This window comes from Anabrus simplex, chromosome 1 (assembly GCF_040414725.1).
Source record: "Anabrus simplex isolate iqAnaSimp1 chromosome 1, ASM4041472v1, whole genome shotgun sequence".
Lineage (NCBI taxonomy): Eukaryota > Metazoa > Arthropoda > Insecta > Orthoptera > Tettigoniidae > Anabrus > Anabrus simplex.
The window spans coordinates 417,321,332-417,343,121 of record NC_090265.1 but is presented as its reverse complement, the minus strand read 5'-3'; the positions used below and the strand labels follow the sequence as shown (position 1 = coordinate 417,343,121).

The 21,790-nt window shown below is 36.6% G+C and overlaps 1 protein-coding gene across 2 annotated transcripts in view; it reads right to left on the bottom strand.

Annotated features, from left to right (window-relative positions):
- Window positions 1-21,790, bottom strand: part of IKKbeta (I-kappaB kinase beta) — a 198,696-nt gene that overhangs the window by 82,162 nt on the left and 94,744 nt on the right. For both annotated transcript variants that reach the window (XR_010858472.2, XM_067135101.2), the window contains exon 10: window positions 756-898. Coding sequence is in view for 1 of the 2 variants with exons in the window: in XM_067135101.2 (XP_066991202.2) it covers window positions 756-898 (143 nt within the window). In the remaining variant the exon portion in view is untranslated. The remainder of the gene's footprint in view (window positions 1-755; window positions 899-21,790) is intronic.

Sequence of the window (21,790 nt, the reverse complement as noted above, 5' to 3'; positions counted from 1 at the left end):
CATTAAATGTCTTGAGCTGGAAGTCTTTCTGTTTCAATGCTTTTGTTGTCCTTTGGTGTGGATCAACTGGTATCTGTATACTGTTGGCTTAGTTTTTGTGTTCTGACTTGGGCTGATGTACATAAGCATTATTGAAGTTGAACCGTCTGATTTTAGTCTGTAAAATGGATAATACAAATCGAATTAAGGTTGAAAAGTGGTGACTAACAGGAACAAATATTTAGATTAAGTTATGAAGAACGAAAATTAACTTAAGTTATGTAGCCCGCTTGTATCACCCGTGTTCTCTGATTATGGAGTCCAGCTCTCGACTGACTTGCTCCCGCAATCGAGACGCAAGACGTGTTGCTGCAAGGATACGGAGTGGGGAAATGGGACGGGACTTGCGGGAGAATGGGAGTATGTGGAATAATGGGGGCGGTGATGAAAATGAGTGTAATAATTTTGAGTTCTTATGTTCTTGTTTTTTTTTTTTTTACAAAAATGACCAAAATAAAAGTTTCCCATATTACGTTATTTTTTTCATGTCACATTTAAGTTGAGAGCTATTCTGTTTTACAAACATTAAGGTTAGCAGTGTAAATTCACTTAAGACTTGAACATCTTCAGCAAAACTTAAGTATAGGGCTGTCATCATCATCATCATCATCATCATCATAGTTTGTAAGAACAATTTTTGAATCCCAAACACTTCAAATTAATGAGGTTTTGCTGTATTACTACATTAAAAGAATCTAAATTAAAAGAATACTTACGTCCTCTAAGCCTCTGCAGCTGATCTTCATCCAACTGTAACGACTGTGTGGTGAGATTGTGTTCAGCCTCTGCTTGTTGAAATTCACTTGCCATTGCTTGTGCCTGATGCTTGAGGTAGTCACTTGTAGACAATATCTGGCGACTAGAACAAAGAAAAACTAGTCACTTATGACAATAGAAATACAAATTTGCTGAATTCTATTTTACAAACATTAAGGTTTGCTGTTTGCAGTTAAGAATTGAACATCTTCAGCAAAAGTATAGGGCTATCATCATTATCATCTTCACCATCATTTTACTGTTTCAGTTTCCCAGGTACTGTTGGCGAGCCTCTTCCACTCTGTCTTACTAAGATACATTCTGTTATTAATGACGTCCTCCAGTGTCCTTCCTCCATCTGCAATGTCCTTCTTTAGGATGTCCATCCAATGGGTTCTTAGTCTGACTCCCACCAGTTTTCCTGCCACATGTGGATGAGAGAAGGGGTGGGTAATAGAGAAGTAATTCCAGAAGGGTATACAGTCTATCGTAGAGACCAAGGGAATAAAATGGGAGGGGGTGTGTGTTTATTCTGTTGAAGGAAACTTATTGTTCGCATGAATGGTTTACCGATGAATATTAGGGATAAAATTAATTTGTGATAATATGAAGGAGGTGGGAATTATAGGAACATATAGGCCTGGAAGAGAGGAAAGAGACATGGAAATATTGAGAAAATAATAGATTATACTCATAAAAACAATAATAATGATATGGTAATAATTGGGGGAGATCTAAACTTGCCTGAAGTTGAATGGAATGAAGTTGCAGGTGAAGCCCATAAACAGAAACTGGAAAATAAGTTAATTTGGGAGGGAGGATATACCGACTCGTCTCAATAACTTACTAGATATATTCTTGGTTAAACCATGGGAAATTGTTGATAAAACTGAGGTAATTGAAGGAATAGGTGACCATAAGGCTGTAATAATGGGTGTAGGACTGGTACCAAAAAGGCTTAATAAGAGGGTCACACAAGACAAGGAATTGTACAGAAAAACTAAAGTTGATGAATTTGGAATTTACCTTAAATCACAATTCAGTTGTTGGATAAGTGAAGGGAGTAATGTGGATACATTTTGGGCTAAATTTAAAGGAATCATTTGGGAAGGAGAGAAGAGATTTGTACCTATTAAGAAGGGTAAAATGACCTCAGACCCTGTTTATTATACAAGGGTAGGATTACCAGACGTCTGTATTTACCAGGACATGCCCTTATTTTTAGCGTCTGTCCTGGCGCCCGTATTTATTTTTTAATTATTTGCTGATTGTCCGTATTTTCGTCTAATAATGTTAAAATGAACTTTTTCCAACTGGAAACCAATTTGCGTAAACTTAAGGCTCGCTCATTCCATAACCTTTGACTTCAGCTGCAGCTTGAACTTTTTAAATTCCTGTAGTCTTTGACTAATACATTATCGCTGGTAGAAGTCTATAGTCGAAGTTGGCGATAACATATGAAAACGGAAGCTAAAGACAAATAATTTTCGTCCATATTGCTGCTTAGTTGTGCCACAATCCTTGTGATCTCCTCTACAATATCTGTTGTGATCTGTTGGTACGTTAAATGTATTATGGGGAAAAAAAAGTGTAAGTTCACTGCTGAATTGGAGAAAAGATAAATACTTCAAAAAGGGCCACACCGACGAAGGGCCACACCAGGAACATACGTTTCTGTGGTTAATCGTGCAGCTATGGATTTAGAAAGTCACATTACAACAGGCAAACATAAAGCTAATATTCAAAGTGAATCAACTTCAACTTCAAATAATGTGTTGACATTTTTCAAAAAGAACATATCACTAAACGAAAATGCGATTGCTGCAGAGGGAGTTCTTGTGTACCACAATGCTGTTCATCATGGGAGCTACAAAACTATGGATTGTATGGCTAAGCTTCCATCTAAATTATTTCCTGATTCTGAAATAGGGAAAAATATTCACTGTGCTTGTAAAAGTCTGAGGCCATTGTCAATAATGTACTTGGACCTCATTGTGTAGAAAGTGCATTAAACAAGTCAAAGACGTATCATACATTGGTGTTTGTACGGATGGCAGCAATCGTGGGAATATAAAACTGTTTCCTGTGCTCATGCAGTATTTCGAATACAGGAATGGAGGGCTGCAAGCAAAGTTAATTGACCTGCACAGTGTTAGTAATGAAAAAGCTGCAACAATCTCTTCAGTGGTGTTAGATGTCCTGCAACAAAATGGAATTTCGGAGAAGTGCATTGCTTTTGGAGCAGATAACTGCAATACGAATTTTGGTGGACTGAAAAGAAGAGATAATAATGTATTTTCTAACCTCAAATCTCAGCTTAATGAAAACTTGATTGGAATAGGCTGCCCAGCACACGTGCTGCGTAATTGTGTTCAACATGGGGTTGATTTATTGTCGACTGACGTTGAAAGCATTGTGTTAAAAGTGTTCAACTACTTTTCTACATTCACCTTAAGGAATGAAGAGCTAAAAGCTTTTTGTGAATTTGTTGATGTGAATTACAAATCCTTATTAAAGCATACAAAGACTTGTTGGTTGTCACTTTTTCCATCTGTTGAAAGGATGCTTGAACTGTGTCCAGCACTTCGGTCTTATTTTTTATCTGTGGATAACCCGCCAACAATTTTGAACAAGTTTTTCACTAATAAGTTAAGTGAAATGTATTTAATATTTTGCCAGTCTTTAACGTCAGTCTTTCAAGAGAACATTTTTCATGTTGAAAAGGAGAATAATTCCATTATTGAAGTGAAACAGGCACTTGAAGAAACTATTGGCATTTTACAAGCTTGGTTTTCAAATAATTTAGTTCCTATGAAAGGGAAAGAAATTATGAAAATTTTGAAGGAGGAAGGGTTGCAGGAAGACAGTTATTCCTTCATGAAAGAAGTCCATGATGTATATAATGCATGCCTGGAGTACCTTGGAAAATGGTTGCAACCACTTGAAGAATTCAGTACTTTTAAATGGATGACCTTAACTTCAGATTTCAACTGGACTGACCTTGAAGATACTGTTAAATATCTTAGTGCTAAAGGTATACACATTGATGATGTTGGATTATTTGACCAATTTGTAAATCTTCAAAAGTATGTTGAAGTGCAAAAGCAGAATGAAAATTTCTTGAAGGAACCAGTCCAAAAAAAAGAGGCTGGTTTTCTAAATAGTGTCAATATTATATGTTCTTCCGAGCTACTGAAATTGGCAGAAGTGTATTTTGCAATTCCTGCACATAATGCCAATGTAGAAATATTTTTTTCTTTAATAAATGCACAGTGGACCAAAGAAAGAATAGGTTAAGTGTTGACTCTGCGAAATGGTTGGTGTCAGTGAAATTTAACAAGAAAGACTTCACTTGTAATCAGTTTTATGACTATTTAAAAGACAATAAGGAGTTGGTCAATAAAATAAGTGGCTCTGATAAGTACAATCAACATGAATAAGGTGTCAGTGACATTCCTGCTTTCGAGACTTCACTTGTGGCCAAGCAATATGAATAAGGTATGCTAAATAAATGGTTTTAACAAAAAATTTAAGCAATGTTAATGCTGTCCTGGTTTTGTCCTGCTTTTTGAACTCAAAAGTCTTGCTTTCGACCCGTTGTCATCTGGTAACCCTATACAAGGGAAATAAGAAAATTGAAAACAAAATGTAGAATAGTAAACAGGAAAATCAAAGAGGGTAGGGAGAGTAGAGAAACTAGAAAACAGCTAATGAGGGAACTGAATAGAGTGAAAAAGGAAGCAAAAGAGAATTATATGAAAGGCATACTTCAAGAGGGTAATGACCACAAAGGGAAATGGAAAAAGCTGTATTCATATATCAGAAATCAAAAAGGAAAAGGAATCCACAAATTCCTACAATGGTGGAAGAAGGGGGTGAACACCATTTAACAGATACTGAGAAAGCAAACCTATTTAGAAGAGAATTCAGAGATTCAGTAGAAGATTGTCAAGAGTTGGAAACCAAAACAGAAGATAGAAAGGGAGACACACATAGGGAAACAAGAAGTTTCTCATTCACAAATGAAGATATTTTCAGAGAAATCCAACTGCTTCAGCAAGGAAAAGCAGCAGGAAGTGATCAAATTACTGGGGAGGTATTAAAGACAATGGGGTGGTACATAGTGCCTTATTTAAAATACCGCCTGTTGGCATTTATTGATGGATGAAGTACTTTTGTATCCATCTCTTGGCACAGGCCAGAGCAAAGTGTAGCTTCCACTGAAGTCCCAGTCTCATCCATGGCTGTGACAATATGGACGTTGCTGAGGTATGGGTGGTGCTGAATAATGACATTTGGAGCACAAATAGTGTCTGAGTGTTATGAAAGGTGTTGCTCATAGGGTTAGTCATGCTGCAGTGACACATTCTGGCCCAGTGAGGAAAGCAATAGCAAACTACCTCACTCCTCACCTTGCCTAGTACGCCACATTTGGGCTCTGCCATTGGTTTTAGCTGTTTCTCTATAACTGCATAGCCTTTGGTGGTGCTATTTGAGCATTCAACCAGCCTCTGGGCTGATGACTTAACAGACACCAAAGGAATGGACGGAATCTATAATAATACCAATTTATAAAGGAAAGGGTGATAAAAAGGAAACCGGAGAACTACAGACCAATCAGCCTGACCAGTATAGATTGCAAAATACTGGAGAGTTTAATATCAAAGTACATCAGAGGGACATGAGATGATAAAAATTGGTTCATGAGGAACCAGTATGGATTTAGAAAGAAATTTTCTTGTGAGGCACAACTGGTGGGATTTCAGCAGGACATATCAGATCAATTGGATTCAGGACGCCAGTTAGATTGCATAGCCATAGATTTTTCCAAAGCCTTTGATAGAGTGGAACATGGAATATTATTAAAGAAATTGGAGGGAATAGGATTGGATGTATGGGTTACACGTTGGATAAAAACATTTCTAAATCCAAGGGTTCAAAAAGTCAAAGTAGGAAATAATGTATCACAGGGAGAGAAAGTTTGGAAGGGAATTGCACAGGGTAGCATAATCAGTCCGTTACTTTTCTTAATATACGTAAATGATTTAGGGAATAATATAACATAAAAAATCAGATTGTATGCAGATGACGTAATTGTTTATAGGGATATAAATAACATTGAGGATTGTACAGAATTACAAAGGGACCTTGAGAGTATCCAGCAATGGGTTGAAGAGAATAATATGAAGGTTAATGGAGGCAAATCAACTGTTACAACATTTACAAACAGGAGTTTAAAAACTGAATTTGAATATACTTTGGATGAGGTAGTTATCCCAAAAGATGGCAAGTGCAAATACTTAGGTGTGAGATTTGAAAGTAATTTGCACTGGAAGGGTCATGTGGATGACATTGTTGGGAAAGCATACAGATCGTTACATGTCATAATGAGGCTACTTAAAGAATGCAACAAAGAATTAAAAGAGAAAAGTTACTTAAGTATGGTTCATCCATTATTGGAATATGCAAACAGTGTTTGGGATCCTCACCAAGAATACCTAATAAAAGAAATAGATAAGTGTGCAGAGGAAAGCAGCAAGATTTGTAACAGGGGATTTCATGAGAAAGAGTAGTGTATCAGAAATGTTAAAGGAACTTGGGTGGGAAACTTTAAATAAGAGAAGGGAGAAAACTAGACTTATAGGATTACATAGAGCCTATACAGGAGAAGAAGCATGGGGAGATATCCATGAGAGGCTTCAGTTGGAAAATAATTATATTGGCAGGACTGACCACAAGTATAAAATTAGAAGAAATTTTAGCACAAGCGATTGGGGTAAATTTTCATTCATTGGGAAGGGCGTGAAGGAGGAACAGTTTACCAGGGGTAGTGTTTGATCCTTTCCCAAAATTTGTGCAGATATTCAAGAAGAGAATAAACAGCAACAGAGAAAATAAATTAAATGTTAGAGGGCATTCGACCGAGCTTGATAGCTGCAGTCGCTTAAGTGCGACCAGTGTCCAGTATTCGGGAGATAGTAGGTTCGAACCCCACTGTCGGCAGCCCTGAAAATGGTTTTCCATGGTTTCCCATTTACAGCACCAGGCTGTACCTTAATTAAGGCCACGGCCGCTTCCTTCCCACTCCTAGCCCTTCCCTGTCCCATCATCGCCATAAGTAAGACCTGTCTGTGTCGGTGCGACGCAAAGCAACTAGAAAAAAGAGGGCATTCGACCAGTGCAGGTTATTGTAAATAAAAAAATGTGTGTGAATAAATTAATTCCATCCCCTGGTCTAAGGAGTTTGAACAGCCGAAATAGGGGATTGCCTGTAGGGGTGAAGTACAGTGGGGACTTCGAGGGTCCTAGGACCGCTATGGTAGCTGTGAAAGCCCTTCAGGAGCTCTGAAAAGTGGTGGCAAAAGGGGCTCTGGTTAAGACGCAGCAGGTCGTTATGCTACTTAGGTTCCAAAATGGGTAAAAAATAAATAAATAAATGCAATGTAAATTTTAATCTTATACCAGTTGTAATTCCACATACTGTATATGAGTTGACTATGTTTGTAAGTACAGGAGATATTATAAATAGAATTTTGTAAACAATATAAAGGATTAAGGATGAGCTGTGCATTTAATAGAAAAAATTGTTAGCGTAAATTGTATAATATTGTATTCTAGGAAAATTTTCTTCTTCTCTTGTTAATTTAAAATTTAGTGCTTGACAATAATGTATTTTAGTGTACCATTTGCCACCGAGGTAGACACCTCATTTGGAAATAAAGAGATTTTGATTTGATTTTTTGATGTCTCTCCAAGTTAAGCTGTCTTTGTTGGCTCCATCCTCATTATATGCCCAAACCACCTCAATCTGGACATGCTGACCCAATCCAACAATGTCTCAATCCCAGCTTCTTTTCTAACCGTATCATTCCTTAACTTGTCCAATTTTATTGTTTGAATTGTGGACTTCAGGAACTTCATCTCAGATGCCTGCAACCTTGACGAGTTGTCCTCAGTGTGGGTGCAGATTTCGATACCATAGGTTAAGATTGGTATAAAGTACTGATTGAACATCGCCAGCTTTGATTTTGTGTGTACTTTGGGATCCTGGAGGAATATTCGTACTTGCTGGTTAAAGTGAGAGCTCTTCTGCACTCTATTTGCCACCTCCTTTGTAGCTAGTGCATCTTGAAGTATTACACTGCCTGGGTATGTAAAGTTTTCCACACTTTCCAGTGGATGGTTTCCTGACATGATGTTCGCTGGCCGTTCCTCTCTGTTTATTGCCATCACTACTGTTTTGGCTTCTCTTATCTTGAGATTGAATTCCTGGAACTTAACCTTCCAATCATTAAGTCTCAATTGTACTTGCTCCTCAGTTTATCCCCAGATTATGACATCATCAGCGAAAGCCACTGCATTTAGTTCACTAGAATGATGCTCTTCATTATGTCATCCATGATGGTGATAAACAATAACAGGGATAGTGCACTGCCTTTCTGGGCTCCACTTTGGGTCTGGAATCAGTGTGGGGCCACACTAACCTGTACTGGAAATTGAGATAACTCAAGAAATCCATGAAGAGGAGTGTAAATAAGGTTAGGGATGGTCTTCGTAAAGAAGGGTGTATCCGTACGTAGAGAAAGTCGTTGTACTTATCTTTACTAGGTAAGGGTTTTTCTTCTGTAGTAGTGGGACTGTTACCTGGAGGTATATCATATAAAATGTATATAGTAAAACTAATTATTGTTGGTGGTTTGTTGATGTTTGTATATTTGCCCTTTGTAAACGGCAAAGACGAGTTGGTCTCATCAAGTGATTATTATTTATTTATTTATTTATTTATTTATTGATGTCTTTATTTGTGGCGAAGTTAGGGCTCTTGGTGTTTGTCATATTTTATTTTATTTTGGAAGTAAATTCTTAGAGTGAAATTTGTAGTAAAACTTGTATCGGTGGAGTAAGGATGAACCTGGCATGCTACTCAAATTTACAACAGTAACAGGCCTCGTCAGCCTGATGACCGTCACCTTGGGAGAGAGAGTTCCTTCCTGCTCTACAGAGTTAATTATTTCTGTAAATTTTTTGCAGGTGGCACCCAATTTCATTATTTATATTTACTTTAGTTACAATTTATCCATTTAGTATTTTCAATTTTGCCAATATATTACACAGTACTGTGCCTAAATCGCTGAAGGTAGACTCCCAAGTATATGAGAAAGATTGTTGAGCTTAAATAGCTCTACAAAAAAGTCCAGGGATGGTCTATAACTACCAATAATGTAATCTCCATCAAAATGAACCATTTATCCACTTCAATAATTTTATTTAGAAAAAAGTATCCTTTACAGTACCGTACATAACTTGCATGAATGATTTAGGAGTTTTTTCGAGCTAACAGGCGGTGACCAGAAAGGACTTGGAAAAACAACGCACTGAGCTATGTACATACATCAGGAGGAAAATATCACACTAATGTCATCTACAAGGAAATCTTATATGATCTGTCACTATTAATTCAAAACTGCTCTTGATCAAAGCCAAGGCAAGTCACTAGCTGTCGTATATACCAAATTCATTTCTTCTCCAAAAATGTTAGCACCATAAAAACACATAATAATGGAGAGGTTTACATGAATATAACAAAACATACATAAGGGTGAAGAAACTGTTAGTATAAGCTACTTGATGCAGCACTTAATAGCTGATTACTTAATAACAGAAGTGGTGCCCAAGAGGCATCCATTGTTGCAGCAGCAAATAGATCTATCAGAAGTTAGGTTCATTTATTCATCCATTCATTTTTTAGCATCCATAGACTGCACAATTACATATTATGAAATATGCCAACAATAATCTATACACAATTATGAATACTTTGTAAATAAACAAATATTTCAACATTATAAAAGCACATATTAATAAATAATGATATTTATAAGAAACAAAATAAAAGTACATGAAGTACATAACCAATGAGACGCCAACACCCTTTTTTAAAGCTACAGTATTTACAAGATATTCAGAATGTTTAAAAATTAATTATAGCACAATTACCAACAATCAATATTTAGGTCTACAGGAGACAAAATAAAAATTTATAAGGGAGGTATTAACAATAATTACATAAATAGTGAACCATCAACATACTTTTCAAAGTTATTTACAAGATAAAGTTTACAAGTTAACCCATATTTGCCCAAATTATATTTCTGTGGAATATTGTGATATATTTCGTAAGTTCAGATGTAACCTAAATGAACAGGTTATGATGATTTTAGATTTCATTAACACATTTTCCTGGAGATTTTCCGTGTCGACATATGTCGACAGTGAGCATAGATGGATAGGGTAAAAGACATGCTCAATGAAGGTTCATTTCTTCACATTTTAAGCTCATATGAATGTGAATGTAATAATTAATAATTTAGTAAATATTAGTCACACAAGTGTTGAATTAAACAAAAAATTAAAAAATGTATGATTTAAAACATAAATAAGGAACAGTTTTGTCTTAAGAATGCACACTGTTTCAAAACAAAGTGACAATGTTCGTATATTTGTATTACTTGCTATACACGCAATACCAAATTTTGAGAAACTTTGCTAACTCTACAAAGAGCAAAAAAGTAAAACTACGAATAGAACTCCAAAACAGTTTAGTCTGCGTTTTGAGGTTACACTCTGCCTTTCGTCATCCAGTCTATTACAGCATGAGTGAAATGCCTCAATGCAAAGGATGTGGCAGCCAACGTTATATTTTCTGTACCGTTTCCTAGCCGCTTTACCACATTGAGCGCACTGCACTTGCTTCTCCCTTGTTTTGAGGTAGTGGGATACCTACTGAAACGCGTTTCTGGCCACACGCGTGAGGATACTTTTGTACGCAGTCTTCCTGCGTTAGGACGCGGAGCAGCAGAAGATCGGTTATATACCCTAACTATGTACTGTGTGAAGCCGAGAAGGTCTAGATTTTTCTCTTTGCCCTTTGAGGTCCAACAGTAAATTTACCATGCATTGTTCATGGAGACGTTCGGAAGGAACGTAATTAGAGGCCAGTTTTTGATGCTGATGCAATAACAAGATACATTTTTATTCAACCGATCGACGTCCCTTATGTGCATATTATCCATGCTGGCTGAATCGCTGTTATGTAGACCCACTTCTTTTCAGTCATTACTCCATCTTCTGGCATGCCCTACAAGCACTACACCAGATATAGTTAAGGCTACCTTAACAACATTATCATCATTGTAGCATATGAGCGTGATACCAGAGTTACGTTCTGTTAGCTGGTGGTAACTGCCACATTTCTCTTTTTTATAGAGATGAATCTCAGGAAGTGGAGCATTTTCCACTCGATTCTGGTGTACAGTACCTGTACCTTCATGGCCTTTCTCCTTCAGCTTTTCCAACAATCGAAAGGATGTAAAATAACTATCGAAAAACAAGCTGAGTTGAGCGCCTTCTGGTAGATCTGAAATTAGGTCCATAACAACTGAGCTATCTACTACTAATTCTGGTATTGTGTTTCCAGTATCTGCTCCTTGGTAAGGTTCTCCTTGAACTAGATACCTGAGGTGAGTCGATAGAGACTTTATACTCAAAACATATTGGCTTGCCATGAATCTGTTGCTTGGCACAGTGCCTTCCAAAGTACGGGACCACTGACTTGTCCACAGAAAGAAATGCATCATCAGGATAATATCACAGCCAACATTCATTTAGCATAGTCCAAATGGGATGAATTTTTTTCAAAACGGTCATTGCAGTCTAATTTAGCGTTGTCACAAAAATGTAAATATCTCAGAATTTTTTCAAACCGATTACGCGACATTGCTGTGCTTACATTAAATATATTCTATTACTTCCACCTTTTCAATACAAAATGTTCTGTAATGCAAGTTACATTACAAGTTGTTTATACATGGTACCAGCTTTGACTCCAGAATGGAACAAATTATACAAGGCATTAAAAAGTCCAAAAACAATGTACAAGCACATAAAACATGCGTGGATTAAACTGATCAATTAAAAAGATTAAAATTGTCTGTGAGGAATGGTCACAGTAATGTTAAAACTTGGCCATGTATATAATACATTAGAATGGGGCACTTGAAAGGCACTGAAATATTTTTAGGTAATTATTCTTGATGCTGACGAGAATTGAATTCAATCAATGTTATGATAAATAACATATGTGGAATGAAATTGTGCACAGAATATGAATAAAGTTAAAATTTGATGATGCCATTAGAGCTGGTGTTGAAGTGCTTCTTGTGGTGGAGAAGGTTGCATATGAAGGTCAGACTGGTTCTAAGTCATAGGTGGTAAGAGTTCACAGTTCAATGCAGAACCAGTTGACCTTGTGCAGTGAAATGAAGAGCTTAACAGGCAATGAGGGACTGACATGGATAGAAGTGTGATCCATCCTTTCCATTTGGTTTCACTCAATCCCAACAAACCAATGTCCTTTTCCAAGTGTTCTATTAGTTCTTCCGTCTTGCCGTTAAGTGTCAAGACATTTATGGTTGCAATCTTTGTCGCTGGTTGCCCACTTTATACAGTTCCTCCACGACAAGAACAACAGGAACTGCACGTTGCTTTTGGAGGATGTCCTAACCGTTTCTGAGGTCTCGACTCACTTTCAATCATTTTATAGGCCAATGGCATTTTATACCCACTGCCAGGATTCTTTCAGGCCATCCCTAACATAGGGAAGCAGATGCCTTTTGCAGCCGCCCCTAACATGGACTGAAGACTCTGCTAGATGGACTTTTGTGATATTACCTCCCCAAGGGATCATCAGCACTCCAAAACCATTGGCCTCTTTAGATTGTACTCTTATTTATCCCCACGTCAAGGGCAGCCTCTTCTGCCATCTCCACCGTACTGAAGTCCACCTTCTCCACCGTAGATGACGTTGAACTCTTAACTCATAACCCCAAGCTAGGACCATTACAAGATGTTACACACTGGGTCAGTATGCTCTGGGACTCTCACAGGCAGGAGTGCCACTCCCTGGGTAGGGCTCCCTCTGAAGAGTGTCCCTACCTGCTACCAGCAGTTCTAAAGATAATGCTGATAAAACCAGTGCACATCAGCCTAAATTTGTGACACTCAAACATAGGATTTTTAAAGGTTTCTTGATGGATATTTGCTTCAGTTTTGTCAGGTATAAATAATGACTACCTGTAATTTACCTGTCTGGCCAGAATGTCCTGCTGCGGTAATGGAGTAGACCGTACAGTCAGTGTATCAATGCCAAATGTTGGGCGGCAGAAAATAATCTGACACCATTACGGAGCCAAAAGCTTTGGCTGAATTATAGTGAAGGTCCCTCAGTGGAGGAAATGCCACTGGAATCCTTCAGTTAATGCCTGATTTCCAGTGGAGAAGGTACCAATGAGCATAGCATAGGGCAGCAGCTAAGACAAGCTTAAAAACAGTCATGGGCAGTATCATTTAAGCCTGCTATGATCTGCAACACAGAAGAGCAGGGGAACCCACAGCTTTATCAATCCCGTGAGAGTCATACATGATGTAATCAACGGATGCCATCATGCAATCTGAGTAATAACCGGAATTGCCCTGATTCCAAGAGTATGAAATTGGATACTGGTCACATTGCAGAGAGTAACCAGGTTGCAGATGGACACAAAGCTACTGGTTCAAGCACTAGGAATCTACATCTGACCAATACTGACTATGGCTACATGGAATGTACAATGACGCAAATACATACTGGAAAACAGGCTACAGGCTAAAATTGAAATAAAACTAGCGAGTTACAACACAGAAATAGTAGGACTTATAGAAACAGATTGGTTAGGACAAAGACACTTCATGACATGCAATGATAACTACATCTATTTTTCTGGAAGCAGTCTACAGCAGTTCACTGGAGTAGCAATACTACCAAGGCTAAATAAATCTGTTATAACTTCCAGGCTAAAGAAGTGGTTTGTAAATATGGAAAAGCAGCTCGATTTGTTCTGGGCGATTTCCGACAAAAGAGTAGCGTTACAAAAATGTTGCAATGTTTGGGTTGGGAAAAATTGAGAGAAAGAAGAAGAGCTGCTCGACTAAGTGGTATGTTCCGGGCTGTCAGCGGAGAGATGGCGTGGAATGACATTAGTAGACGAATAAGTTTGAATGGCGTTTATAAAAGTAGGAAAGATCACAATATGAAGATAAAGTTGGAATTCAAGAGGACAAACTGGGGCAAATATTCATTTATAGGAAGGGGAGTTAGGGATTGGAATAACTTACCAAGAGAGATGTTCAATAAATTTCCAATTTCTTTGAAATCATTTAGGAAAAGGCTAGGAAAACAACAAATAGGGAATCTGCCACCTGGGCAACTGCCCTAAATGCAGATCAGTATTGATTGATTGATTGATTGATTGATTGATTGGAATAGGAGAAAGAAATGAAAAGGAAAACCATTTGATTTGTCATTTACAATAATTACTCCATTTTGAACAACATGTTTGGAAAAGTCCAAGAGATAGAATAAGAAATCAAACTGATTTCATCTTGGTAAATACCAGATGGAAATCATCTTTTCAGTTGATGAGAAGTTTTCCAGGAGCAATATGTGGATCAGATCACTCTTCACTAATGACTTAAGTATGGCTTATACTCAAAGTCTCCTACAGATGTATCAAAATGAGAAAACATAAAATTAAAATTAAGTCAGAACTCCTTTCAAAGGAGTAATGCAGCCCATTGTCAACAATACTAGAAAACCTCAAGAAATCCGAGACACATTCAAAAACAACTCTGTGATAATAGCAGTGCAACCATCTGAAAATGACTGAACGAAATAAACAAAACAAAAGCTATGGATATCAAATGAGACGCTGCAAATTATTGAGACTACAATGACCATGTTAATACAGTGTTGCCAAGTCTGTACGGTTGCCATATTCCTCCTAATCGCTCCAACTGCTGATTGTATCAAGGCATAGTTAGGGGCAAAGAGAGTATGAGTTAATTAAAAAGAAACACACTGAATCTCAAATATAATATGTATTGCATATTTATTGCTCGACAAAACAGGAAAACTAATAAGAGATTAGCAGACATTTGTAGATAATAACATCCACAAGTTCTCTATTAGGTTGACAGCACATTGTTTACAAAGACTGCATGAGCTTATAACTAATTCTACTGTAGGCTATATACTGTATATAAATAAGTTATATGAGAAAATATTTCATTTGCAATAGATGACAATGCTAGTTCACAAATTATTCGATGCCTGATAACGTTGCATGAAGAGAAGTCTCTCTGATATCTGGCTTTCTTAATCATGACATGACAGTCACTCACAGCGATTGAAAGAGTCCAGCCTTTTCTTTTATTTCACAAGCAGTTTTGGTGATAATTTCTTCAGTATCTATTGTGTAATTCGGTGAGATAGGAGAGTTCAAAATACTGTGACCCGATGGATTACCTTTAACTGCATTTTGCTCTTATGTGGGTTTGGTTATCATTAGAGCCCAGATTTCCATGCAAATGCATGTTCCTAAATAAGCTGTTTACACTTCTGAAACTTCGCAAATATTTGTTTTTTGACTTATCAGTTCCAAATAACTGTACTTTTTCCGTGCATGTTTGCATGTTTTGACCTTTTTGTGAGAAAATTCATGCATAATGCATATTTTGAAAATTTGAAATTTAATAGCGAATAATTGGACATTTATATTGGATTATATGACTTTTCTTCTGACTTTGACGCATATATTATATTAACTTGCATGATAGTGCCTTTTTTGAGTCTGCAGAATTTGGGAACGTACGTCCACGTTATTTGTATATCAATGAGAGAGAAGGAAAATATATACTACTTATATATTACTTGACAACCAAAGTTAGATGCATAAAGGTCCTATAATCCAGTTGGCCAAGCACTTTCTTATTTGTTGCTGGAGTAAACATTGACCTAAGCGGGAAGATAACCACGTCAAACACTCTAATCCTTAGAAATAAGGTGTCCCAGTAAAAACTGAACCTTAAATTTTGCAGTACTAAATGACAGCTATTTCTTTTTCTTTCTTTTTTTTCATCTATGTTATACGAAGAAATCAAAACTTGAATCACACTTCTGTGACGCCGCATTATTGAGTGAACAGCTTACAAACCTTGGTTTTGCATTGCATTCTGTTTTGTTTTCCGGGAATTTCCTACCCCGAACTCCCACTGGTCACTCGCCTGAGACCGAAATAATTGAGAAAAGAAGGGAGTTGGAAAGCAGCACACTAACACATTTCAAATTATAATTTGCTGTTGGACTGTGCTGTGAAGTGTTGGTATCATGCCACCTGTTAAAAGTCTACGAAGAGACCTCGTGTCTAAATGGATTGAGAAAAAGGCATTTCTAATTTTTTTTTAAAAGTGATAAATTCAAATATACTTTGTTCTAAACATCTTTGTTTAAGTATGAACCTGTCACTTCCTGTGACGTAGGAAGATCATTTTCTGTGTTCAAAGGTTCTGTCAGATAAACAAATGAACTTAAATGAAGAAAATGCAGATAAAGTAGTTGTACAATGTTTCAAATGGAAATGAAAATATAACAATGTGGAACTGAATTTTGATAGTTTATTGTGCATGTTCTGTCATTTGATAATGCATGAATGCATGCATATTTTGAGATTTGATAGTGCATGGAAATCCGGACTCTAGTTATGATGCATTATTCTTCATCTGCCCAATCCTTCTGTTACACTCTTTCAAGTGAAGGAATGTTTGTAGCCGACACTGACGTGTGTGATTAAAGTGAAATTTAAGATAAAAGTGATCTATGAAGTGTTGGGGGTGACAATAAGGAAGAAGTATCTCAAATTGCTGGAGGTGGCAAATTATCCCAGAAGTATTAAAAGTGAGTGCCCAATGCTATTAACTACTTGCATGTACATACCATTTTTAGTTATGCAGTCAAAGTTAAGCAGGTGCATTTGACAAAAGTCCCAATATTCTCTTTCCTGCATATTTCCTCTTTGGACAACATGGTTTCCGAATGATGGGAGACTTCCTTCTTGGAAGTTCTCGCTGACAGAAAATTGTGGGAACTGCATTATATTTTAGAATTCTTTCCTCCATCCTCTCATACTTTTTCCACATATGCTCGTCAAAGTGTGCATAGTGAAGAAAAACAGCATGCTGGTCATTCCAGCAAACTATATTGTGAGTACTTGGATTACCTTTAAAAGAAAATATCATGGACTTATTTCTCGTGAACACGATACATCAGTAGAAAACCACCCTTCTCTTTTAACCACGACAGCCCATTCCTGGAAAATTCTTCATAAATCCTTTCTCTGAATGCACAACAACCTAGTATTTTCACCAACTCTGAAAACTACAACCATTAAAACAACATGTTTACAATACAATGGACATCATAGAGATGTGATAGCAAAAAATTAGAGTGGGAGAAAATGGAAAAATTAAAGGAGATAAGAAAAATAAAAGCGTGGAAATTGAAAGATAAGAAATGTACAGGAAGAATTTCTGGAGAGACTGAAACAATAAATTCGAGTTACTAAAGTAGGAAACGTGGAAGATGAATGGTCCAACCTCAAATGGGCAATAGTAAGTGGGGCAGAGTTTATCTGTGGTAGATCTTCGACAAGAGTAAAAGAAAAGGAGACATTGTTGTGGAATGAGAAGGTGAGAGAAGCAGTGAAGGAAGAGAAAAAAGCATGGCAAGAATGGAATAAAGATAAAAATAGAAAGCAAAAAGCAGTATCTTGATCATAAAAAGGAATGTAAGAAATTGATAAGAGAAGAAAAATTGGGAAGAATTTACACAAAACATGCAAACAGATGTAGTTGGCACTAAAAGATTGGTGTATGGAATTATACGAAGTGATAGGGAAGGAGATCCTATCTAGCAATAAGGTACGAACAGCCGCTCCCGTGGGAGCCTGAAAGGCACGTGGTTGTATTCGTATAGATTTCATTCCACAGCAAAAGCAGTGAAATGTTTCGATTCCCCCCGCAAGAAGTATCTAATTTCAGGCTTGATCGAGATCCAAAGATCGGGCCAATGACCTAGGTGTTAGGCCCCTTTAAACAACAAACAAACGAGATCCAAGTTCGTAAAGAATTTAGCCTTACAAAACCAAGAAAAGCATGAATGTTAAGTCAGGAAGGGGTACCGACTGGAGAACTATCTTACGGTTCAACGCCCTATAATCAACTATTGGCCTGTAGCCGCCCTTTGGTTTAGGCACCAGAAAAATGGGTGATGAATATGCCAAAGCAGAGGGACGAATGATACCATCGCTCAGCATCTTATCAATGATTTCCTTGAGGGCTTTCATCTTGGGTGACAATCTATAAGGAGGAAATCTGACAAGGATCGAATCCATAACCTCAATCTTGTATTAGATCATGTCAGTCACACCTAGCTTTGCCAAAAGTACATTGGAAAGTGAGTGACAATGTATGAATAATGCTGGCCTTATCCTCAGATAAATGACTAAGATTGACACAAAAACTGATATAACTTGAAAACAACATTCTCTCACCCATGGGTAAATAATGTAAGTACCGAGCTAGAATTATTATTATTATTATTATTATTATTATTATTATTATTATTATTATGACTTTTACTGTATGGCTATGAAGTGTTTACATCCATTTATTATTATTATTATTATTATTATTATTATTATTATTATTATTATGACTTTTACTGTATGGCTATGAAGTGTTTACATCCATTTATTATTATTATTATTATTATTATTATTATTATTATTATTATTATTATTATTATTATTATTTACGTCATATGCACAGACGTTACGATCGGATTATTTGTGAGGTCATGTCATGAAACATGTGCTGTACATATATTGTGCCGTCCCTGCGTCCAGGAGAGGACACACAAGATCCAGGCTAGCTTAACTCGTGATCATAAAGATTGGTATACATATATATATATATATATATATATATATATGGGCTATGAGTTCCGAATGAAAAGAAAGAAATGTCAAATTATGTTTAGGGAGTCTTTAATCTACGTCGAAGGACGTCTCCTACACGCTACTGACTAGAGTTCCCTATGGTTTACCAAGTTGTTATGAAACAAGTAGGTACTTAAGACTAAGTCGCTATTCTAAAAATTTAAAAATATTAAAAGAAGGATTGATGCTTTAACGTACAACATTTTATTATGTATTCAACTTATTCCATGAAATAGATATCATATCTTTCTCCTTTTGAATGATAATAGAAAACTTGTAGGCTCTGCCTAGGTACAAGGTTCATTCTTGACGGAATTCGGTTTAAATTCTCAAAATACCACATGTCCTGTCAGAATACCTGATGAATTACCTATTTGCCATCTTAAAAACTCCCTATCACAAGTAACTGGTCTATAATCTTTTCTTCTCGCAGGGAAGAAATTTAATAATGTCCGTATCGGGCAAAAATGTTAGGTAATGATCATCACAAGTGCTCAAATGATTAGTATGTCCGACATTGGAAATGTCCAACGATAAAATTGTTGCTCAAATTAAAATACTAGTTAATGAGAATATTGAACAGGTAGGGCATTAAATAATCAAACATTCAATGATTGAAAAAATGACTGGGTAAAAATTAAATAGAGTACAGGATTCTTAGAGTAAGTAAAAAAAAAAAAAAATTGTTAAATGGAGATTATTAAATTAGGATCATTAAATTAGAATTATTAGATGCATCTAACGAAGAAAAACAATATTTACAGTATATTACAATATATACAAAGTTGTAGATTGAGGGTAGTTTCAAAAATATGCAGGACGTATTTCTGGTATCGGGAATTAAATCTTGTGAACTGGAATCAAAGTTTTCCTATATGACATTGCGAAACCTTTAAATCGACTGTTCTGTTTCTCTGCTCATACTTATGTTGACCTGCAGAAATGAGATAATTCTCTTTCCTCCTAGTTCACTGTGTTAAAAATACACAATTAAATTAACTTGGAAAAATGTCTTCGTGGTGTTATAACAGGTGATAGACATTATATGGCACATAATGTTTATGCTTCTCGACATTTCCCTGCATGAATATCGATAAGTCCCTTTTAAATTAATGCATGCTTTCAAACAAATGGTTCAACATTGTATTCATAATCTTAAGTATATTACTCTTAACTTGAGCTTATTCATGACTAAGTGCGTACTCGTGCGATTACATTATATTACCCAGTGGATACTATCATAATTTCATCAAACATATACTTGGCTTGCGTGGTCTACCTTATATGAAGATTCTACCACAAAATCGTAACTTACATACCTGCAGTCAGCCATCAGTGATATTAGATATCGCCTAAGAAGTAACCCTAAGGTCCATTTCACATGAGAATAATCTTATAATTGGAAAATATCTATGAAGGTGTGAGTACATTCCAACTTATCCTCCTAGTTAGGAATCCATTGGTGATTTCAGGCATAATTGTCAACAAACGGGTGTCATTTCGATCATATTCCAACCTAATCTGTGCTTACTCGTAGGGGAATAATTAAAGGAAACACAATAAATTCACTACACACTCCGTAAAGCTCAACTTGAAAAATTACGTCCACAACAACATGACCATGATCATGATCATACTCACGAAGAAACAACAACTACTACCATCGTGAATTACCAATCTCATATCATCATTTTCTTTAAATAACCATCATTTCACACTTTAAATGAATATCACATTTCAATTACCTTATAAATCTCATCCTATTCTTACTCGACGTATCTCTCACCTTTATCATGGCTTGTGGACTTATTCATTGCATTACAGCTTTGATTCTGTCATAACTCCCAAATTAACATGATCACATGTATTTATCTGGCAAGCACTTCCTACGGATGGTCTATCTTACCATTCTTTGATCATAACCATCACACACATACCTAAGTTCAATTCTGACGTTGTGTACAATTCACCAACACCTTAAAGAAACCAACCTTTTCTCACACTATATTGACAGTATTTTGAACGTAGGCTTTCTATCACTGACTGACTTCCTACATATGGATCTGACGTTTAGGATGTGAAGATTACCTGACCACCTTTAACCTAACTCGTAATCCACTAGTTGCATCTTTTCATTACCTTCATACAGAATAACTCCGTACTTTAATAACAAGGAAAAATAAATATTACTTATTTAAACATTAATTTAAAACCGGACTTATCTCATTCGGCAGCTCCTGTAGTTGACTTATGTCGGGGTGACTGGACATGCAGACACGCCTCCTCTCATTTCCCTATGTATTTGGGAAGGCTCGGGCATGTCTCATCTGGGCTTTAGTCATCTTATGGCTGGCGACGTCATCCTACAGTGCTCATCTGAGTAGTTTCGCCTCCCATCTTCTTAGAACATCTTGAGCATAGCTTGAGTAGTTGGAACAAAATAATATGCGGTTTTAATTAGCATCGTCATCTTAGGACTATTTTTTGTTATTGTGCTTATGTAGAAAGGTCGTCCTTCTTGGAAAAGTTGATGTTGTAGACAACTGGCAATCTGTGATAAACAAAATTGATTGTAATGCTCGAAGTGAACAAATTGTGTTCATATATCCCCTCTAAATATTATGGTCAAAGTTCTACTCCTTCGGTCATTTAAGACTGTCAGTATCGGGTAATACGTCGGCACAGGACTGTTGTGACGTATCCCTGTTACAACTTCTATATTTGGGTTCTGGTGTATTTAAATTTTGCGGAGCGAAATAATATCTCCTGCCAATAATCTAAAATGTAGCCGTCAACAAAGTAGTCTTCTTGTTTCCAGTAGAGAAATCTAATACTCTGATATCTTCTTTTATGCGGTCAACTATGTTGCTTCTCGTATGCGATTGAAATGAAATGTAGTTCTCTTCCAATTTTTTTTTTTTTTTTCAATAATTGCTTGTAACAATCTTCTCACTTCGTTCCTTTTCACTGCCTTCTACGCCTCGGTTCTTTCACAAGCGCCTGATGAAGATATTGCCATCTTAGTTCATGGTATTGTCTGACGTTTAAATATTCGTTGTTCTCGG